Below are 23,978 nucleotides of genomic sequence, written 5' to 3'. Positions count from 1 at the left end.
TGTAGTTTGAAGGCAGAACTGAGGGCACGCTGTTTCAATAGCAGCACTACTCTCATCTGAGAAGCATTTAAAAAAAAAAAAATATTGTTAAATTTATAAGAACCATACTACTAACAAATTTATAATAACTATAACCTTATTATAACACACAACATAAAATTATAATTATAAAACACTTACTGCTTTTACAGTAAGAAATTGCTTTTAATCACAGCAAAAAAATTTGAATCACAGACATACGTATTTTTAAACTGTTTGTCTAATACTTATTGTTCTTGAACATAAAATATTAATTTAAAAAATGCTTCAAATGAACACATGTTGATATAACTATTATAACTATTATAACTATATAAGAAAATATATAAAAAACAAATATTTTTTCATACAACAAAAACAAAAGAAAATTATTATTTATTATTAATCACTTATTGTATGTTATCTAATTGTAGTAAAAAAAATCTTTTATTACAAAAAATTATTTTTTTTCTGTTAAAGTTAGAAGCATTTTTTCAAACATTTTGTTTCTTTCTTTTTGAAGGCCATGAAGATCCTCTAATGCTTGTTTTATACCACACACACACACACTTAGTGTCTCCTCTCTTTTTTCATTTGACTCAAATTCTTTTTTTCGCATGTAATATAGGTTTTTTGCTTTTGCAGCTTTTTTTTTTTTAATATCCTTTGGAAGTTGAATATCAGTCGAAAAACTTGCATTTGAAAGTGGACTGCAAGATAAATAAATATTACGGATTACAATCTGTTTAATTTATTATATTTGTATACTTAAATTTTAATTGTGCGCGCACACACACACACACACACACACACACACACACACACACACACGCGCGCGCGCGCGCGTATAAGATGAATATTATCTATATATATATTTCCAAGACAAAACGGTTTGTGAAGATTTGAACGGTTTGTGAAAAGATTTATATACATATTTATACTATATACTTATACTATACACTATATACTTTTTCTTAATTAAAAAATTACAAAATTAAATTTTTAAAAAATTTTTACTCACTCAGTAGAAGAATCATTTTCTGTGAAGTTCTCCAGTATTTCAGAATCTGAAATTGTTGAAGTTGAGCTTCTTGAAGTTGAATTTATATGTTTTATTTCACATTTGGTTGATGAAATGGAAGAAGTGGCCTGCTGTTTAATATTTTTTTTCTTTTCAGGATATGTCATAGAAGAAATCGTTGCATCTATATTTATTGTTTTATCTTCTCTAAAAATGTCCTCCATAGTTTCATACCATTCCCAACTAATCGTTCCACGTCCTGTACTGCTTTTCTTGTTATTATCTTTTAAACTTCTATATGATTGCTTTAAATTTCGCATTTTGCGATCCAATATATCTTCAGTAACATTATAATTTTTTAATTTAAATTCGTTTACAATCTCCATCCATAATAATTTCTTTTTTAATTTTGGGTTACGAAACATATCTTTTCTTTCAAAATATTTTTGTAAAAGCAGTTTTGTATTTTGTCTTGTCCATGTAAAATTTTCAGGTTTATTTTCTATAACAAATATTTCATATAATTGGAAAATATTTAAAGACATATAGACACATATATAAAAAATTTAATTATTATATTTTACATAAAATAAAAGTCAATTCATGCAAATACGTACCTTTTTCTTCTTCTTTCATGTGCAGATTGCTTCATGCGTTGCTGCATTTTCCATAAAATATGTATTAAAAAAATTTGGATCTGGAATACAAGTATATATATATTTTTAAATATATGTACATTAAATTCATGTATATGTATATATATGTATATATAAAGCATAAATTTTTACATATAGCATACAGCACATTTTTCTCTAATAATTTCTTTTGCCAATTAAAAAAATTTTGTTTTTATATAAAATACTTAAAAAAAATTGTTGTTATTTTACATACCAGTTTTCAATTTATCGTGCACATTACATGTTGTAATAACATTATACAAAATATTGTTATAGATGTATAATTTTTCTTCCTCTTTGTCCATTGTGAAACACGTTATGCTTACTTCGAAGCGTACTTTGAGTTTGCTGGAAAAAATGACAAATGCTTAGTAAACAAGTTGCAAATTTGTAGCCGTTCAGCAGAATATTCGAAAAAAGCTACATTTTTCATTCAGCGATTTGTGTTGCATTACTAAATAGTATAGGTTAGAATAATATTTCGTATGATTAAAATATTAAAATATTTACCTATAATAAATACAAATAATGCTACTTGCGATAATAATAAGTGTAATATCTTTTCTATTTAACGGAATTATTTTTAACAATTATAATTGTATATTAAAATTACACTTACCAACACGTTACGCTTATAACGTTGTTAAGAGCGTTCGGCAGAACTTTTCAACTGTTAGAAGTGCAGCATGATGTGCTAGTGTAGCACTGAGTTCTGCTGAACGCGGCCAATGGTTATCGGAACGTATTATTTAGTGCGAATGATCGTGATTGATGATGTTTCGTTGATCGCAACATCGTAGATTAAAACAGATTACCATTCCGGTGAGTAGAAATTTTGACAAAAATTAATAATAGTATTAAAGCTCCAATAATTAACAAATAATCTTGGGAGAAAAAGGCAAAAAGAGCCGTTGCTAGATGTTCGTGCAAAAAATTAAATTATAAAAATTACAAACGTTTAAGCCTTCTTCAGTGTCGTTACAAATATTACAAAAAAAACATAATAAACGGTATCACAAGTGTCGAAGCAAGTATTAGCAAACAAATAAGACGAAATACGCAAGGTATTCTTCATGACAAATAGGCAGAAACGTTTGTAATTTTTATAATATAATTTAATTTTTTGCATGTACACCTAGCAACGGCTCTTTTTGCCTTTTTCTCCCAAGATTATTTACAAATTTTGATATATTATAAATTATTGTATTACAATCTGCAATCAGATTAATAAAATCACGTAGACCAACTGGAATATAATGCGCATATAATGCGAAGAATATCGATATATTGAAATAAAATCAGAGTGTTGAGAAGTTGTATCAGTGATGCCAATTCGAGCTCGCTGGTACCATGGGTACCGTAGTGGAGGGGATACCCACACAAGCGAAATCGCTGATGTCACATGTCCGTGTGTGCTCGCCGAGCATGGAGGACCTGGAGAGAGCATTAGGTAATGGAGACAATGGGCGCGTTCAGCAGAACAAACCGCTTAGTAGCAATCGAACGTGATTGGTTCTTACTTTCAGAACCAACTAATTAACAGTCGAGATTCAGCGGAAAATCTACAACTGTTGAGTCTGCTGAACGCGGCCAATGCTTGGTAGTGTAACGGATATGACGAAATACAGGCCACTTTTCGCACAGATTTAACGCATGGTGCGCTATCGTCGGGCAGAAAAACTAATATGGCTGCCTCCATGTATTGACACTTGACACATGAGTGAACCCAAATTGACTTTAGGTCTGTTTTTTTTAACTGAACTGGCTACACTAGTTCAGCTAAAAAGAACAGACCTTTTATATTGTAATTATTTTAAAAAATGGGTAGTTGCAAAATTTGTGGTCGATCAAAATTGAAATCCAAAAATATATCTATAACTTTTCACATGTAAGTAAATAAAATTAACAATGCTTCGGAAACGCTGCTTTCAGATGCCTTTTTTATGCTTATGTAGAGCGTTATGTTCTAAACAAATGATTTGACGTTTAAAAATGATAAAACTTTGTAACAAAATATTCCTTCAGGTTTCCAAAGATCCGGAAAGACGGAAGAAATGGATACAATTTGTTGATCACCCAGATTGGGAACCAACAAATTACGCCTATGACCATTTCAAAATTTCCCGCCCAGAATTTTGCTTCCGGTACATAGGCTGTTGTGGGTCCAAAGAACCACAACCAATTATTAATAATAAAATATATATATATTAATAAAATATAAGAAAATATCTATTGCATATCAGATTAAGATATCTAATATTCAGTTTCCGGCTCATGCGAGACACCGGATAAATCGCGCAGCGAAAATTAAAACCTAATTCACTTTTTACGCGACAATGCTGACGAACGATCGAATTTCGTCAGCAAGTTAGATCGTTAAAACTGCAATCAAGTGCAGTTTCACGTATATAAAATCGCCGTCGCGAGATCACGACGGCGGGTCTAAAACTATCATTCACAAGAAACGGACGTATGTCCGTTGGGACCACAAATCTAGAAGAACGCGAATTATAACAATTCGCTAAAAGCGAATAAGAATAACTTGGGGCTCCGTGATACTACACTAAGGCAAGGATTCCTGACGGAACCTAGATTACATAGAAGCAAGGGAACTTGTAATAAATCAAGAAACCAATAAATATATGGGAGATTGTTTTTTTATTAAGAAGAACAAAAAAGGATTATTCCCGGATTCCCGGCCTAACTCCTCGGCAGATCCCGAACCCGTGCCCTATCACCAAGGGCACAACAAAATATCTGGTGGCAGCGGTGGGATCTGCCTCTCCTTCGGGACCAGGAACCCGGAAAGTCCAGAGCCTGAAACAAAAAGAAAAAAAAAATTTTAAGTGAGTGAAAATTAGTCGGCGGACAAGTTTCAATACGGAGATTATTGAAACGAGAAGACCCCGACCAACGCAGCAGTAAGCAGCCGAAAATTAAGTGCAAAATAGTCGGCGGACAAGTTTCAATACGGAGATTATTGAAACGAGAAGACCCCGACCAACGCAACGGTAAGCAGAGTAGCAGCGCAGCAGCAGACTATCCAGAGCCAAGCAGTGCCGAGCGGAGTCAGCGAAATAGGAGCCAGCCGCAGAAAGCAGCCGAGCGACCTACACCTACAGCCTACGATCTACAGCCGGACAGCGAACCGCAGCTAAGGACGAGGCAACATGCGAGCGATCATACTACTACTACTGTAAGTCCGAACCATTATATAAAATATAAAAACGCGTGAATGTACAAAAGAGAGCGAAAGCGACCCCGGTCCCGTACGAAATAGGTCGTGGCTATTTAGCAACCAAGCGCGACACGCAATCCGCACAGCGTTAAACCCGATACGCGTTATCGAAGACGCGACTCGCGACATAAGCGATAACGTACGCCGTACATTACAATACACAAACTCGGACGGTGATACCGACGACGAATTGGATGCAAACATAGAAGCTAAACGAGATTACACTTTCGAAGATATCGATTCGAGTTTAATTCCCGCTCTTAACGATACCGTGATAGAAGTAAAAACTAAAAAGACTAGACCTTACATTAGTAAAACACCAAGCCGCGTGTCAGATTACAGCGAGTTTGAGCTAACATCATACGATAGTAGCATATTTGATCCGGACGAAATCCGTGAAAGAAGAAACGAAAAAATGTCTCAAAGAAGGAAGAGTGAGGCAGACATCGAAATAGAAAACGAAATATCCGCGTTAATGGAGCAAAATACAAGAGAAAACGAAGCCAGCGGACTTCGAACGGGAACACGCCCAAAAAATAAAAATCAGATTTCAGCACTAGAAGAAACAATGCACGAAATGCGCGAACAGATCGCGACATTATTTGAGTATCTTCATGCGCATCATCACGAACGAAATCCGCGACAAGAACGCGAAACCGACATTTCATACGGTCGAACTACTGAAGACATACGAAACAGACAATCCACTGACGCACAACGCTACATGACATCAAAAAACGCGATAAATTTAATACCTATTTTTGACGGTACGTCACGAACGAACTTAAAATCATTTCTAAGCGCTTGTACATGTGCAATGAAGTATGTAAAGCCCGAGTTCGCAGACGAGCTACTCGACGTCATAATGTCGACTAAATTGCAAGGCAGAGCATTAATAAATTTTGAGATCAAAGATATCAGATCGTTTGAACAGTTAAAAAACGAACTGGAAAGCTTTTACTACCCTAAGAAAAATCCTGCATCGATTCAAATTGAATTTAATCATTTGAAACAACGACCCGGAGAAAGTGCAGTAGAATATGGGGCACGAGCAGACCATTTAGCGATGCAGCTATACGAATCTCTAACAGACAGTCCAGGAAAGACACCGCAAGATAAACGCACTATATTAGATACAGTTAAACAGCAAGCGCTACAAAACTTTGTGTATGGACTGCGCGAGGATATACGAATGATAATACGCGCGCAACGATATGCAACCCTGCAAGAAGCCATCGAAGGGGCCAAAGCAGAGGAAAAATTAAAGAGACCACGTGATTCCGCGTACAACGCGAATAAAAGTTTTAATAATTCTAAGGCAATTCAATGCCATAAATGCGGCAAGCAAGGACATTACGGTCGCGATTGCCGAACGAGCCGCTACGGTAATCAATTCACTTTGTCTAAACCGAGCGGATCAAGATTTAATACGCTGGATAAACATTGTAATTATTGCAAGAAATCCGGACATAACCGTACCGAATGTTGGATATTAAACGGAAAACCGGAATATACTAAAAATAAGAAAATAAATGAAGAATCAAACACGCGAAATACCATAAATGAAACTAATAAGCGTCGCAAGACTGAGGACGACGATGCAGAAAGGAAAACAATTAAAGCAACAGCTAAGACAGTACGAGAGCATAAGGTACTAACAGCTGATGAGATAAATCATGCACACACTGAGCTCGATCTGATTTCACTACTCATGAATGAAGTGATTGACGATAAAATAAATATGTTGATCGACACAGGAGCTACCATGAGTCTAATAAAATTGAATAAATTGAAAGATGAAACCATAATATACGATAAAAAGATAACAATCATTGGCGCAACAGGGCACAAAGCGGATACTATAGGCGTAATGCAAGCAACTATTCCGTTAAAAACAAGAAATGTTAAACATGAATTAAACGTGATAAAAGACGACTTTCCTATCGAATATGACGGAATCCTCGGAGCCGACTTCCTACAAAAATATCAAGCATCTTGGGACTATACTACCAAAAAACTACGCATCGATAAAAATTTATTTACGCTTTTTCCATGCAAAAAGTTTACTTTAGAAGCTAGAAGCGAAACTATTATAACAGCCATAACTAAAGAAAACACAGCAGGAATAATCCAAGCAGTGGAAACTAGACCAGGAATATTTATCGGAAATTGCCTAGTCGAGCCAAAAAATAATAGTTGCCCGATTAGCATAATAAATACTACCGAAACTAAAATAGAAATGCAAGCTCCAGTAGTAGAAATTGAAGAAGTAAAGACAGAAGAAAATGCCGAGATATTAATAGCTCAGACGTATATACCGAAGGAAATTCCCTTGTCACGCATGCAACGAATTAAAGAGGCGCTTCGTCTCGATCACTTAAATAACGAAGAGCGAAAAACTCTACTTAAAATCTGCGAAGATTTCGATAATGTATTCCATTTGGACGGAGAACCCCTGACCTGCACCGAGGCACTGCAACACGAGATCGTAACTCAAGCCGGTACGGCACCCGCGAATACGCGACCGTATAGATTACCGGAGAAGCATAAGGCCGAAGTAAATAGACAGGTACAGGAAATGTTAAGAAACGATATCGTACGTCCAAGCTCGAGCCAATGGAACGCACCACTTTTGGTGGTACCGAAGAAAACAGACGCTTCGGGAAAACCTAAAATGAGAGTCGTGGTCGATTTCCGAAAATTAAACGACCTAACAGTCGGAGACTCTTTTCCACTGCCAAATATAACAGATATTTTGGACCAACTAGGGAATTCGAAATATTTTACAACGTTAGATCTGGCATCGGGCTATCATCAAATACCCATGGCAGACAGAGATAAGCAAAAAACGGCTTTTTCAACGCCCTACGGGCATTATGAATTTAATCGGATGCCGTTCGGACTAAAGAATGCCCCGGCAACGTTTCAAAGATTAATGAATACTATTCTGGCGGGCATACAAGGAATACGGTGTCTGGTCTATTTAGACGACATCGTGATATACGGCGCTAGTTTAGAAGACCACAACCGGCGACTATTAGAAGTATTACAAAAAATACGCGACAATAATCTGAAATTACAGCCGGACAAGTGTGAATTTCTTAGAAAAGAAGTGGCATATTTAGGACACATAATTACCGAACATGGAATTATGCCTGACCCTGGAAAAATCCAGGCAGTAAAGAATTTCCCTACGCCAAAACGAGTCAAGGATGTGCAATCATTCATAGGACTGGCGGGCTATTATAGACGGTTTATCGAAAATTTTTCGAAAATAGTCAAACCACTCACAAAATTAGTTAAAAAGGGAGTAAAATTCGAGTGGACACAAGAGCAGCAAAAAGCTTTTGACAATCTAAAAGAGAAACTAATTACCGCCCCCGTCTTGCAGTACCCAAATTTCAACGATGAATTTATACTAACTACCGGCGCAGCGGATTTCGCGATAGGAGGTATCTTGTCACAAGGAATGATAGGACAAGACCGACCAATAGCTTATGCTAGCAGAATTCTTTCTCGTGCAGAACAAAATTATAACACGACGGAAAAAGAATTACTCGCGATTGTGTGGGCGGTCAAACATTTTCGACCGTACCTATACGGGACCAAATTTAAAATTGTCACCGACCATAAACCGCTAATTTGGTTGTTTAACGTGACCGATCCAGGATCTCGTCTAATTAGATGGAGACTGAAATTGGAAGAGTACGACTATGAAATCGTACACAAAGCCGGAAAATACAATACAAATGCTGACGCACTAAGTCGCAACGTCGTTCACGCTATACATATAATCGACAAGGAGAAAGAGAGTGACGAAGAGGAAGAAGAAAGAGATAGCGAAAAAGAGATAAAAAGGTACACGGAGGAAGAAAAACAGCAAATATTATATGAGTATCATGATGCACCGATAGGCGGGCATCAAGGCGTGCAACGCACCATAAATCGAATCCGTTTAACTCACAACTGGAAAGGGTTAACAAAAGACGTAAAACAATACATCGCCAAATGCGAGCATTGCCAAAAGAATAAATTAAAACGGCGAAGTAAAACGCCAATGATTATTACCGATACTCCGGATAGGCCATTCGAAAAATGCGCACTATATATAGTAGGACCGTTAACCGTAACTCTAACCGGAAACAAATACGTACTAACATTCCAAGATCATTTCACGAAATTGAGCAAGGCAATGCCCATCGAAAATCAGGAAGCTGGTACAGTAGCGAAGGCATTCGTTACAAAAATAATTTTGGAATACGGAGTGCCTGATAAAATTCTCACCGACCAGGGAACGAATTTTATGAGCGAAGTGTTTAAGAGCACTTGCAAACTGTTAAAAATTGAGAAGATTCGTACAAGCGCGTACCACCCGGAAAGTAACGGCGCGCTCGAAAGATCGCACAGGACACTAGCAGAGTACTTGCGACACTACATAAACGGAGATCAGACCGATTGGGACGAATGGCTGCCCTACACGATGTTTACATACAATACTACACCACATACAGCGACAGGTTATACGCCATTTGAACTGTTGTACGGACACCAGGTTACGCTCCCTACGGCCCTGACATGTCCTCCGAAATTAACGTATACGTATAATGACTACATATCCGAGTTCAAAGAAAGATTGCGTACAGCACACCAGGTAGCGAAAGCGAACATGCAAGAGGAGAAAGCAAAGTCAAAAGAATGCTACGACAAAAAGGCTAATATAAGCACGTTTAGAGCAGGCGACAAGGTATTATTATACGACGAAACACTAAGACGAGGACGCTCGAAAAAACTTGACGCGTTATGGACAGGACCTTACATAGTAATTGAGAAAAAATCAAGCGTTAACTACATCATAAAAAAGGGGCGAAAAACAATGCTGGTGCATGCAAACCGCATTAAGCATTTTATCGAAAACTAAATCACACTTACCGCATTATGGAGAATCGGGATATTCCTCGTTCTCACTGTCCTCTGCCGTGAGCCAACTCACCCTGTTAAGGGCACAAGTCACTTCTGCGATCAAAAGCATCATACGACGCCACTCCGAATATCTCATACGACGACGACGACGACCATCAGGTCGCCTAAATTGTAACAAGACGGCCCGGCGTAATCCCGCCAAAAGCTCATCACACAAGATCGCCCTTTGTCCACGAATAACTGATCGTTCTGCAGAACTCCTGATAAACACAGGAGTTACTTCCTCCAATAACTCTGCAGTAGAAAAACGCCTCCGTATAACCACTCGTTCACCGGTGGTATACCGCACAATAACGGATAAATTCTCAAAAGAAGGTTCCATCATCAGACGCCGAACGAAAACTGATGCACAGTAGCACTCGCACAAACCATAAGACCCTTTCAAAGGACAAAATGCAGAACACGCACATATAAAAAATTATCGTAACACCCTACACTATTGATATAATATAACACGTAGCATAAAACTTCCAGGTACGCTGTACTAGAGGATAAACTAATCAAGGTGAGAACTGAAACAATATCCCCAGTCAAGATAGAGTACTTCTCACAAGAACCAGGGCTATATTATGAACAAATAGGAGAACTAAATCTCATCGAAACAAAATGGAAACTAGTAATAAAATTAGATATTACGGCAATAAATATAAGATTTAAACGTATTAAGGAAAAAATACAAGATACGGATGAAATTTGTAATGAAATTAATAATAAATCCACTAAACAACCATGCCGAAACATGAAGTTAATAATCGAAAAGAACATTAATCAATTGACGGAATCGATAAAACAAATAAATACCATTTATAAAAAACCTTCCGACAAACGACGCGGATTAATAAACGGGATAGGTAGTATCGCTAAAACTCTATTTGGAACCATGGACGCAGATGACGAGAAAAATATTAATGAACAATTACACTTGATAAAAAATAACGAACAAATAACACAACACGCCGCAAAAACGCAAATAAAAATATTAAACACAACGCTTACACACATAAATAAGCTAGAAGATACACTAGAACATAATAACGAATTATTAAAAAAACGCTACAAAAAATATTTACAATCGAATCTCAGATGAAATTAAACGAGAAGATATATTAGAACACTTTCTAATAATAAATGCAATTCTAACTGATCTACAGCGAGACATTCAAGATATTATGGATTTTCTGACACAAATACAAAACGGAATATTAAATCCAAAAATAACACCAATAGAAAAAATAATTTCTGAATTAAAAGAAGCGACGCCTCATTTGCCTCAAGGAACACAATTTCCCTTTGGACTCAAAATAGAAGAATGGAATACCATCAAAAAATTAATTACCACAAGCGCATACTATGACAATACAAATATTTATACTATACTACAATTCCCTTTGATAACATTTCCTAAATACAAAATAATAAAAATAATTCCTTTACCTATACATGACCATGACAATATTTTCGTTTTCACTGAAGTAAATCAACATATAATCGCGATAAGTACAGACGGACCGACATACATGACTATAACAAAAGAAAACTTAAATAAATGTATCAATGTACACAATACATATTTATGCGAACCTTATAGTCCTATTTATATTGTAAACACAAATTCTCTTTGCGAAATACAAACGTACTCACATATAACAAAAAATGCGGATAATTGCGATAAGCGTTATATTAAGAGTAATCAAACTTTATGGATAGCATTAAAAACACCAAATACATGGTTGTACTCTACACTTAAGGAACAACAAATATATATACATTGTAAAAATAATAAAGAAACTGTTGTAGTAATTAAGCGAACAGGAAAAATAACGTTAAAAGAAAACTGTAAGGTAATTGCAACAGATATGACAATAAAAACAAAAAACGTTGAGCAAATCGCGAATATACAAACTTATTTACCAAATTTTAATTTAACATTTAGCAAAGATCAGAATACACAAAATAAGAAAAGTCTATTGCAAGGACTAAAATTTAAAAAAATTATACAAGATCCGAAAGAATTAATGGACCTCAGTAATAAACTTGAGGAAATAAATAAAGATGTTAACGACAATCTAAAAAATCCATTCGCAGAACAAGCATTTGTCTATCCTATGACAACAAGTAGCATAGCTGTTGTAATTGCCATAATACTTGCCATTATATTAGGAATAAAACTATGGAAAGAACGAAGTCCATTTTAGAATAAATAAATGGAGCCTCAAGGTTACGAAAACTCGTATCTCCTCGTTTTCTTTTCTCAACGGGGGGAGGATGTTGTGGGTCCAAAGAACCACAACCAATTATTAATAATAAAATATATATATATTAATAAAATATAAGAAAATATCTATTGCATATCAGATTAAGATATCTAATATTCAGTTTCCGGCTCATGCGAGACACCGGATAAATCGCGCAGCGAAAATTAAAACCTAATTCACTTTTTACGCGACAATGCTGACGAACGATCGAATTTCGTCAGCAAGTTAGATCGTTAAAACTGCAATCAAGTGCAGTTTCACGTATATAAAATCGCCGTCGCGAGATCACGACGGCGGGTCTAAAACTATCATTCACAAGAAACGGACGTATGTCCGTTGGGACCACAAATCTAGAAGAACGCGAATTATAACAATTCGCTAAAAGCGAATAAGAATAACTTGGGGCTCCGTGATACTACACTAAGGCAAGGATTCCTGACGGAACCTAGATTACATAGAAGCAAGGGAACTTGTAATAAATCAAGAAACCAATAAATATATGGGAGATTGTTTTTTTATTAAGAAGAACAAAAAAGGATTATTCCCGGATTCCCGGCCTAACTCCTCGGCAGATCCCGAACCCGTGCCCTATCACCAAGGGCACAACAAGGCCATCGCGGTTAACGCTCGATCGTCTAATGCTCTTTCCAGGTCCTCAGTGATGCAAACTCGAGCCGGCCAGCACCCGAGCACCGCGGTAGGGGAAGCACGCACACAAACGAGAATCGTGACGTCACACGTACGTGTGCGCTTCGTCGTTCAGTTTGTAGAAGCGAGTGGACATACGTGTTCCGTCTCCTTTTTATCAAAGCGACGTTGCGCGCTTGTTGCGTATGACAACGTGAAATGCTTTTTCGAGATTTATGTGATCTTGTAAAAAGTAAATAATATTGATATTAATAAAATATCAGAACATTAAATATTTATAAATTATTAATATGCGTTAATTGCGATAGTTAATACTTTAGAGTTTAATATTATGTTATACAGGGTGTCTCATAACTACCGCTTAATACTTTAATAGTATTTTTTGAAGATAAAATAGAGTAAAGAATCTTAATACAAAAATATCAAGACTACAATAGTTTTTAAGTTATAAACAATCAAAGATGCTAATGATGTCGCGTAGGACTGGCACGCTCAGATTTGCAATTACACGTACACGCGTACCGATCTGTCAACTGCTATTGATTTTTACAAGTCAGGTGATATTGATTTTTACTGCACAGCTGATTTTTCACGGACGTGAAATGCATGTGGATTTTTGTTACTCCAAATGTGAGAGTTGTGGCTGTTAACTACTCCTTCACGAGTAAAACGTGACTCGTCTGTAAATAAAATTTTATGGACAAAACCAGAATCTTTATTTTCATTTTCCAATAATCATGTTGAAAATGATGGGAGATTATACATGAACATTACGATATACTTATTGTATTTTCTGTATCAGATTAAAACGCTTACAATAAATACAATGTAACGCATCTTTATCGAAAACATTTTCATCTAGAAGAATCTAATTTTATACATTGTTATTAGAGAATTAAAATAGAGATTCTGATTTGGTCATTAAAATGTTATTTACGGACGAGTCATGTTTTACTGGTGAAGGAGTATTTAACAGTCACAACTCCCATATTTCGAGTGACGAAAATCCACATGCATTTTGCGTCCGTGGAAAATCAGCTGTGCAGTAAAAATCAATATCACCTGACTTGTAAAAATCAATAACAGTTGACAGATCGGTACGCGTGTAGTTACGGACCTAAACGCGCCGGTTCTACACGATATCATTGGCAATCTTTGATCGATTACAAGCCTAATTTAAATCTCAAATAGTTTTATTATTAATTATTGAGTGGTCTTCCGCGCCACCCATGAGGTGCCACTTATAGCGCGTTAGGTTTTTCAACGTGGACCTTCGCCTGTAGCCCTATTATACCACATTTCAATATTTTTTTATGTTTGCAAAAGGGAGATATATATGAATATGTGTCTGTATATATATAAATATATAGACTTATATTTAATAGAGACACACACACACACACACACACACACACACACACACACACACACACACATATGTGTGCGTGTGTGTCTCGTGTCTGCAAAAGAGAGACATATGTATATGTCTCGTGTCTGCAAAAAAGTGACATATGTATATGTCTCATGTCTGCAAAAAAGAGACATATACACATATATATATATATATATATATATATATATATATATATATATATGTCTCATATTTTTTGCAGACAAGATTTATCTGTCTTACCTGTCGTTCACAGTTCCCAAGTAGCACATGTTTGTATGAAAACATTGGATACGATTAGGAAATGTATAGTAAATGAAGCGAACATGTGCAATCTAGGGTGTGATGACCGGGTTTTTTGCTGACAACGTATTTTTTATCCACCAGTAGGTCACAAATGTGATCTTTTGCAGACAACCTAGATAGACAAATATGTAGAAATTTAAATTAAATAGAAATACAGAATATGCAAAAATTAAATTAAATAATTAGCATATTATTATATAATTATAATAACATACAATTATAATCAATTGCAAATCACTATTTAATGCTGCTAATAAGTACTGTAATTATGTATTCAAGATGCAATCGTATGTCTATCTAGGAAGATATTTTTAACACATATCTATTATTTATAAGTGTGATGTCTTACATACATTAATGTAAGACATAATGTTCAAATGTACATGATATCATGTCTGTAACAGAAATGATATTCTAAACATTTGAAGCATTAGCATAAGCATTAGAAATGAGCAATGCAATAATAAATTTTATTTTAAACATTATTATTGCATATCATTAGACGAGGAGGGACCAGCAATTTCATGAACATTTGCAGCATATAATGTTAGATGACTTTTCTGTTTCTTAGGACATGCAGAATACAATTTGTCCGTGTACATTAGAGACAAATGCTTTTCATTAATTTCTATATCTACAGCAGTTTCCCTTCTCGCTTTCAATGCAGATTTAAGCACGCAAGTAGCATTGACACTAACAGACGAAAGTTTATTTCGTTTTTTCGTTTTTAAGTCCGGCAACAAGGAAAAGATTCTTTCTGAATCGGCATTCGAATTTGGCAGCGATCTTACAGCATTCAAAAGAGACTTCAAATTGGGATATTGATGAGAATGTTTTAAAATTTGTTTCCACATGTCATCAAAATTTGACATTGACAAATTATCTTTTTCTGCTTCTGTAAAACTTTGATGTAAAGCAAACCATTCTTTTCTTAAACCGTTTTCGTCAAACCCGCCAATGGTCTGAGCGACAAAATAAACATCATTGAATGAAGTTTCTCTGTTGATATCACGTAAAGCAGTGTCCGATTCAAAAACTTTTAATTTTGATAAAAATTTGTCATTTATTGGTAATCTCTTACAAATTTCTTGGGCAGCAGTTACGTAGAATTGCAAACAGTTCTCTTGAACTGTTGCAACTACGTCTGCGTGTCCTTCTATTATCAATTCGTTAATATATTTTTCGCATTCATCTCCTAAATATACTTCGTTTAAAGATTTTTGATTTTCTTTTTTTGAAAACTCAAAATTATTATTTATATTTTGTAAAAGCTCTGGTTTTAAAAAATGTTTACAAATTATGGTAAGGAACTGAAATGATTTTGGTTGCAATAATTGAATTCTTGTTTCCAGAGCTTGGAAAAATGCATTAAAAGAGTTAAAAAAATTCAAAATATGTTTTAAAAATAATAAATATGCTTTTACATCAGGTTTTTGCATTACAGATAATAAATTTTCTCCAGATTTTGTCTTTTCACTCATTACCATTTCTCTTAAAAAATGCTCGACAGTATCCCAAAACTCTATAAGTCTTTCAATACATGAATGCCGAGAAAGCCATCGTGTGTCGGACAACTTTAGAATTTTGCGATTTGTCTCCTGAAAACATTCACAAAATTCTTCAAAAATAGCAGATCGTTTTGGACTACCGTTAATAAAATTAGCTAATTTTTTTACGAATTCTTCGCAATACTCTGGAATTTTACCACATGCTGTATGTGCAACAAGTGCAGCGGAATGGCATGGGCATGGAAATGTTATTAAGTTTTTACATTTTTCCTCAAGCTTTCTTTTAAATGATGAATATTTGCCCGTCATGACGGGTGCATTATCGCTTGACAAAGCAATAATATTTAAAAATGGAATTTGATGTCTATACATTTCATTTTTAAAAGCATCAAACAATTTATCCGCACTGCTATTTTTTGCATCAATATCTATTAATTTTACTAATTGTGAGCGAATGTCTAATGTTGCAGGATCAACATACCGAACAAGAAACGTCATCCATTTTTGATTAGAAATGTCAGACGTTTCATCAATAAAAATAGTAAATTTAGTATTTTGAATAATATCGACTACACGATCCGTTTCAACCGGACACAACACGTTCGAAATAATCTTTTGACACTTAGTCCGACTCATTTTCATATTTTGTAATACGTCAGAATCTTTTCCTATTTGTTGGAAAAATGTTAGAATGTCTGTCGCAGTTTGATGCGAAATGTTTTTTTCGGCGATGAAAGCAGCATATCGAATTTCTGCTGCTTTCTTTCGCTCATCAAATGATAAAAATGATTCTGTCATATTAACATCTTCGTCTGTTTTCTTTTTTTCTAAATTCTTTTTCTTAGCTATTGTAGTGTGTGCTACGGATTCTGCATGATCATAAATATGCGACAATTTAGCAGACATGTATTTTTCACAAATGGAGCAAAAAAATAATTTTTCGTCATGTGATGCTTCACGTAACCATGGTTGAAAATGCTCCATTTCTAACCATTCTTTTTGAAATTTAAGTATATTAGAAGTACTTTTTTTAAAACTTACATCATTATTATTTAACAAAACAGATGTGTTTTTTTTAATATTATTTTTGTGACACATAGAATCCGCATGTCTAGAAATGCGCGTGTTACAAGAAAAATCTTTATTACAAATAGTGCAATGAAAAAAACTGTCATTTAACGGTACTTTTCGTATCCAAGATTTATACCGATCATTGCTAAGCCAGCCTTCAAAAAAGCTTCGCTTAGATTTTTTTTGTACAGAATCGCACATTTTAATATAGAAGAAAAAAGAAACAAAGACGAAGAATTAAATTAGACGAAAATTAAAAGAAGAAAAAACAAGGAAATATATGGAAATATATTGAAAAACTTACAGTCGAGATTGTCTCAGTTTTCTCATCAACGTTGCGATTTAATAAAACGTGTAAGAAATACGTTTACTCGCAATTATAAGCCAACAAGAGTACTACACAGGCTAATGAACGTCAAAAAAATTAACGACATATAGAGTATAGAAGTAAAAATAAACCGTGCTTCTTAACAAACAATAGAACAACAGACGCGGCCCCGCGCAGCGGTTTACTATTGTTACATGTCAGCCGCACCCGTGTCCTGCTGACAAAAGTGCAAAACGTTTGCAATGGAAGGCAATTTGTCTCGTAAGTAATAAATAAAATTATTATTATTCATTTTTGTTATAAAACGGACGTAAAAATGTTTTAAAAAAACTACGTCATAATTTGTTTTGTATGTTTATGTTACTAATTGTGATAAAATATATATTTCTTTTTTATTTTAACAGAACATACTACGCAAGAAGAAGGTGCATCCTTGCATCAGCTGCTGCAGCAAATACTGCAGCAGCAACAAGCACAACAACAACGACAGCTGGAAACACAGCAACAGCTGTATCAGCTGCAGCAGCTGCAGCAGCAGCAGCAGCAACAGCAGCAGCAGCAGCTGCTGCTGCTGCAGCAGCAACAGGAACAGCCGCAACAGCAGCAACAGGAACAGCCGCAACAGCAGCAACAGGAACAGCCGCAACAGCAGCAACCAAAAAACAAAGCTAGTAAGTTATTTACTTCATACAATACAATTATTAATTAATATACGAGTATACAATCGTAAATCTAATTGTAAATACTTTTATTAATTTTTTAGAAAGAAAAAGAAGAGGAGCCGGCCGCTCTAGGGCCCGCTGGTACCGCCAGCGAGGAGGCTTTGCCAGCGGTAGAGGAGAACGTGGCGGTACCGGAGGACGATGCGCCCGTAGCAGCAGAGGAGGCCGTGGCGGCAGAGGAGGCCCTGGCGGTAGAGGGGGCCGTGGCGGCCTCACAATAATAAAAAATATTTTTATTAAGTAATTATATTCAATAAATAAAATAAAAAATGAAAAAATTGATTTTTTTTTATTATAAAACAGATAAATCTTGTCTGCAAAAAATATGAGACATATATATATATATATATATATATATATATATATATATATATATATGTGTATATGTCTCTCTTTTGCAGACACGAGACACACACGCACACATATGTGTGTGTGTGTGTGTGTGTGTGTGTGTGTGTGTGTGTGTGTCTCTATTAAATATAAGTCTATATATTTATATATATACAGACACATATTCATATATATCTCCCTTTTGCAAACATAAAAAAATATTGAAATGTGGTATAATAGGGCTACAGGCGAAGGTCCACGTTGAAAAACCTAACGCGCTATAAGTGGCACCTCATGGGTGGCGCGGAAGACCACTCAATAATTAATAATAAAACTATTTGAGATTTAAATTAGGCTTGTAATCGATCAAAGATTGCCAATGATATCGTGTAGAACCGGCGCGTTTAGGTCCGTAACTACACGCGTACCGATCTGTCAACTGTTATTGATTTTTACAAGTCAGGTGATATTGATTTTTACTGCACAGCTGATTTTCCACGGACGCAAAATGCATGTGGATTTTCGTCACTCGAAATATGGGAGTTGTGACTGTTAAATACTCCTTCACCAGTAAAACATGACTCGTCCGTAAATAACATTTTAATGACCAAATCAGAATCTCTATTTTAATTCTCTAATAACAATGTATAAAATTAGATTCTTCTAGATGAAAATGTTTTCGATAAAGATGCGTTACATTGTATTTATTGTAAGCGTTTTAATCTGATACAGAAAATACAATAAGTATATCGTAATGTTCATGTATAATCTCCCATCATTTTCAACATGATTATTGGAAAATGAAAATAAAGATTCTGGTTTTGTCCATAAAATTTTATTTACAGACGAGTCACGTTTTACTCGTGAAGGAGTAGTTAACAGCCACAACTCTCACATTTGGAGTAACAAAAATCCACATGCATTTCACGTCCGTGAAAAATCAGCTGTGCAGTAAAAATCAATATCACCTGACTTGTAAAAATCAATAGCAGTTGACAGATCGGTACGCGTGTACGTGTAATTGCAAATCTGAGCGTGCCAGTCCTACGCGACATCATTAGCATCTTTGATTGTTTATAACTTAAAAACTATTGTAGTCTTGATATTTTTGTATTAAGATTCTTTACTCTATTTTATCTTCAAAAAATACTATTAAAGTATTAAGCGGTAGTTATGAGACACCCTGTATAACATAATATTAAACTCTAAAGTATTAACTATCGCAATTAACGCATATTAATAATTTATAAATATTTAATGTTCTGATATTTTATTAATATCAATATTATTTACTTTTTACAAGATCACATAAATCTCGAAAAAGCATTTCACGTTGTCATACGCAACAAGCGCGCAACGTCGCTTTGATAAAAAGGAGACGGAACACGTATGTCCACTCGCTTCTACAAACTGAACGACGAAGCGCACACGTACGTGTGACGTCACGATTCTCGTTTGTGTGCGTGCTTCCCCTACCGCGGTGCTCGGGTGCTGGCCGGCTCGAGTTTGCATCACTGCAGGTCCTCCATGTCGCCGAGCCACACGGACATGTGACATCAGCGATTTCGCTTGTGTGGGTATCCCCTCCACTACGGTACCCATGGTACCAGCGAGCTCGAATTGGCATCACTGAGTTGTATAAATATTTAGAACTTTAAAACCGGTTCTACCAGAGAAAAGACTGAGAGTGGACATGTCCGCATTTTGCGTGTTTCTGTGGGCTAGTGCCTCTATATGCACAAAACGTGCACATTGAACTACGTAGCCAATGTCCAAGAATCCCGTAGGTAATGTCCACGATCTTTTGGGTCTTTTCCGTGCTACGTCCACGACTTTTTGGTTCCGATATGTGCTATATCTACAAAGTGTCGATAATGCATACTTGTAAAACATGATTATGTATATCAATCAGATTTGAAATAATACACACGTATTGTAAATACATGTATTGTAGTATTTACTTTTGCATTTACAGTTTATTTAGCAAAAGATCAGTTATTTTCAATAATCTGTGTAATTTGAAAATGTACATTTAAATTATTTTAATAAATTACTTTTATAATTTTGTGTGTGTGTGCGTGTGTGTGTGTAAATAAAGTATTGCATTTTTGTTAATATTTAAAAAGATGATAAACTCTTATAGATATTTCATACAGTAATGACCAATAACTTATTTTAAATATTAAAAGCCAGGGTTGGGCGTTTACACGTAAACTATAATAGATGCAAAAACACTCGTATATTAAACACGAATGCAAGCTAGGCAGTAAAAACAATCTTTTCATCTATAATTTGAGAGGACTATAGTCATGAATCGTCGCAAGCAAGTGTGCAAATTGTGCACCGCACAAAGTTTCATTTAACAATTAAGTTTTAAAATTTAATTCTATATTCTTAACACTACACATACACACAATTTTGTATGCTTGTTCTGAAAGACTTTAATTTCTTCTAAAACAAATATTGTATATCAATTGAAAAGAACTGTGTCATAAAACTTGAAACTATATTGGTCGGATCGAATACTTGTTTATTTTTTAAAATATGACTACCCTAAAAATTGCTTTTTTAAAAAATTGTGTATTTACCAATCCTTTATAAATCAGATATTGTCAAAAATTATTTTAAGAATATCTTATTTATAAAAGATTGGTAAATAAAAATATGCAACAAAAATGAATGAGATAATGAGACAACAAAGGACTTTTTGAAATTTTTTAATTTGAAAATACATAATTTACAGTTCAATATAACAGAATCGTTAAAAAAATTTGAAACATTGTGGTTTATAATTACAGAAAAACAAGTCATAACAATTCTTTACACGTTTTCACGTCACAAAATTATTCGCTCACGCTACGAACCAACTAAAACAAATCCAGTCTACAAACTTCGATGGGTATTTGTTTCTGATTGTTGCTTAAGATAGTCAGTATAACATAGAAAAGCATTCAGTAAGCATCGATTTCCATTTATAACTTCTCGTTTCAATAATTCATTATCATGGGCAGAAAAAGCAAAGAAACAAATCTAGAAGTTAGGAAATTAATTATTTTTTATTGGAAAAATGGTAAATCTTTAAGAGAAATTGGAAGTATTGTTTGCAAAAGTTATTCGACGGTGCGATCAGGGCCGCATTTGTAAAATTTGTGCCCAGGGGCTTGTGATCTTTGAGCGCCTCGATCTAGCCTCCCTCCCCCAATGAGTAAACAGTAAATAATTAACATTTTAAATATTAATATAATTCTACCAAAACACACTTAAAAAGATAATTAAAAATGGAACATTTTTTTATGAATATATAGAAGCTGCGGCGCCCCTGACGCTTCGGCGCCCAGGGGCTCAAGCCCCAAAAGCCCATAGGTAAACGCGCTACTGGGTACGATACGTTATTAAACGATACGAAGAAAGACAAATAGAAAATAAAACAGGCCGTGGTAAAAAGAAATTATTAAATTTTTCAGAAGTGCGTTTGTAGTTAGGAAAGTTAAAGAAAATCCGAAAATAAGTGCTCCGCGAATAAACTCACTTCTTCAAAATTTCTCTGAAAAAAAAGATTCCCTGTGTGTTACAATGAATCGATTTAAAAATTTCCAGAAATCTTCCTTCAATAGCGAGGTACAAATGTCTCACTGGAAGTTGTTTCAAATTTCAAGTTCCTTCGATACTTTTTGTCGGCAAAACTAAAAAAACGTGGTTACCGGAGGGTCTCAATTTGCAATTAATTATTATTAAACAATAGGCGATTTTCAGCTTCTTTATTGTTGACGGATGGAACGAAACAGACGTGCGGAATGGAACGGACGTACGGTACGGGACGTGCCGTACGGAACGAAACGGGACATGACGTACGAAACGGGACGTGACGTACGAAACGGGACGTGACGTACAAAACGAGAAACGTGCCGTACGGAACGGGACGTGACATAGGGAACGAAAAACGTAATGCGGAACGAAAAACGCAATGCGGAACGAAAAACGCGCGGTGCGGAACGAAAAAAACGCGGTGGCTCGGCGAGCACACACGGACATGTGACGTCAGCGATTTCGCTTGTGTGGGTATCCCCTCCACTACGGTACCCATGGTACCAGCGAGCTCGAATTGGCATCACTGGTCGTGTCGAAGGATTCAAGTGTGATTTAGGAGTAGGGAAAAGGAATGTGCGTGCCGATAACGCGTGCGAGAGAGAAAGCGTGGAAGTGAGGGAGAGAGGACATAGAGCACGTAGGCTACAGAGCGTATGTAAACAACCCCACCAAACCTTCCTTTGCCGTGAGTGAAAGAAATTCCTAATATGATACATATTTTCCACATTATAAGATATTCTTTGGCGTTCAGAGTTTTAATTTTGATTAATAATTTACTATTTTATTTTTTGCCTTCTATCGTATTTTGTATCGTATCGTATTTTTAAAATTTTTATCTGTAGATTTGTCAACGTAATCCAATATAAAAATTAATTTTACTTGATTAAAATTCCACGTTTTAAAGTTCTTTGAGCGTTTTTCTATTTCGTATTGTAACACAAATGAATAAATATACGAATAAAAATTAAATTAATAAATGCCCACACAATAGAAATGTCACGAAACACGTCGCTTTGCGTGAAAACGGCTGCCGACGCAATGCATTTCGATTAAATAAATCTTTCGAAATACGCAATTTAATCGATGTGAAATTTGTTACACAATTCTTATTTATTGAGATATAATTTGTATTTTCCATTTTCTATTACCTATTTGAAGTAAATCAATTGCGCAAAATTCCTTCTTTTATGGTAGATAGATAGATACTTGATGCTTGAATATTTATTTATTTGTGAATATTGATTTATATTTAATTAAAATTGAATTGAGGTAATAAAGGATAAAAATTATAAAAAATTAATTTTGATAGTTATAAATTTGTATATAAATGACTCGTTAAACCGTGTATTTTGCGAAATTTATTTTATCGAGATTTATTGTGTGGAAAGTCGGTACTCATCCACATACAAAACAATATTTCTTTTTCAAACATTTTATTTCGAGGATATTTATTTTTAATTTTAACTTATATATTTATTTATATAAAAATATAAGACAACGTAAAACGTCGTAAATGTATTAAAATGTGGTATTTTAATGGAAATAAAATCAATTCTCATCTTAGACAAGGCTAACGAGTTTAAAATAACGCTGCAAAAATTGTGATAATAATTTATTTATGAAAGTTTACATATTTATTTATATTTTAATGTTATGATATGACATAAAAAAGTGCTGTCAATGCTGTAAAACGCGAATATATTAATGAATACATTTCATTTTTATGCATGAAACATAGAAAGCGTATTCAAGTAGTTTAGGCGTAGTATAAACGCGACACAGACGACGTACAAAATTAACTGTACGACTTTTTATTTCTCTTTGCTATCGTTGATTGTTATCGTGAACCGAACGTGCAATCATATTTTCGAGTTGTTTCTTTCATAATAATTAATTAA

General features: G+C 34.9%; 1 protein-coding gene and 1 long non-coding RNA gene across 2 annotated transcripts; one reads left to right on the top strand and one right to left on the bottom strand.

The window, feature by feature from the left end:
• Nucleotides 1-3,979: 3,979 nt before the first annotated feature.
• LOC136999680 (uncharacterized) lies at nucleotides 3,980-12,790 on the bottom strand. Its single transcript, XR_010889992.1, has 2 exons — nucleotides 9,884-12,790; nucleotides 3,980-4,533 (listed from the first exon to the last, which is right to left on the bottom strand). It is a non-coding gene; the product is annotated as an uncharacterized lncRNA (long non-coding RNA).
• Nucleotides 12,791-14,570: 1,780 nt separating this feature from the next.
• Nucleotides 14,571-19,719, top strand: LOC136997999 (forkhead box protein P2-like). Its single transcript, XM_067349749.1, has 3 exons — nucleotides 14,571-17,701; nucleotides 17,845-18,111; nucleotides 18,204-19,719. Exons 1-3 carry the CDS (start codon nucleotides 17,683-17,685, stop codon nucleotides 18,404-18,406), a joined length of 489 nt encoding a protein of 162 aa, XP_067205850.1. The 5' UTR covers nucleotides 14,571-17,682; the 3' UTR covers nucleotides 18,407-19,719.
• The last annotated feature ends 4,259 nt before the right edge of the window (nucleotides 19,720-23,978 follow it).

Source organism: Linepithema humile, chromosome 1, assembly GCF_040581485.1.
Source record: "Linepithema humile isolate Giens D197 chromosome 1, Lhum_UNIL_v1.0, whole genome shotgun sequence".
In the NCBI taxonomy this organism is placed as follows: domain Eukaryota; kingdom Metazoa; phylum Arthropoda; class Insecta; order Hymenoptera; family Formicidae; genus Linepithema; species Linepithema humile.
Note: the sequence above shows the minus strand (reverse complement) of the source record. Positions and strands in the feature narration are given on the sequence as shown.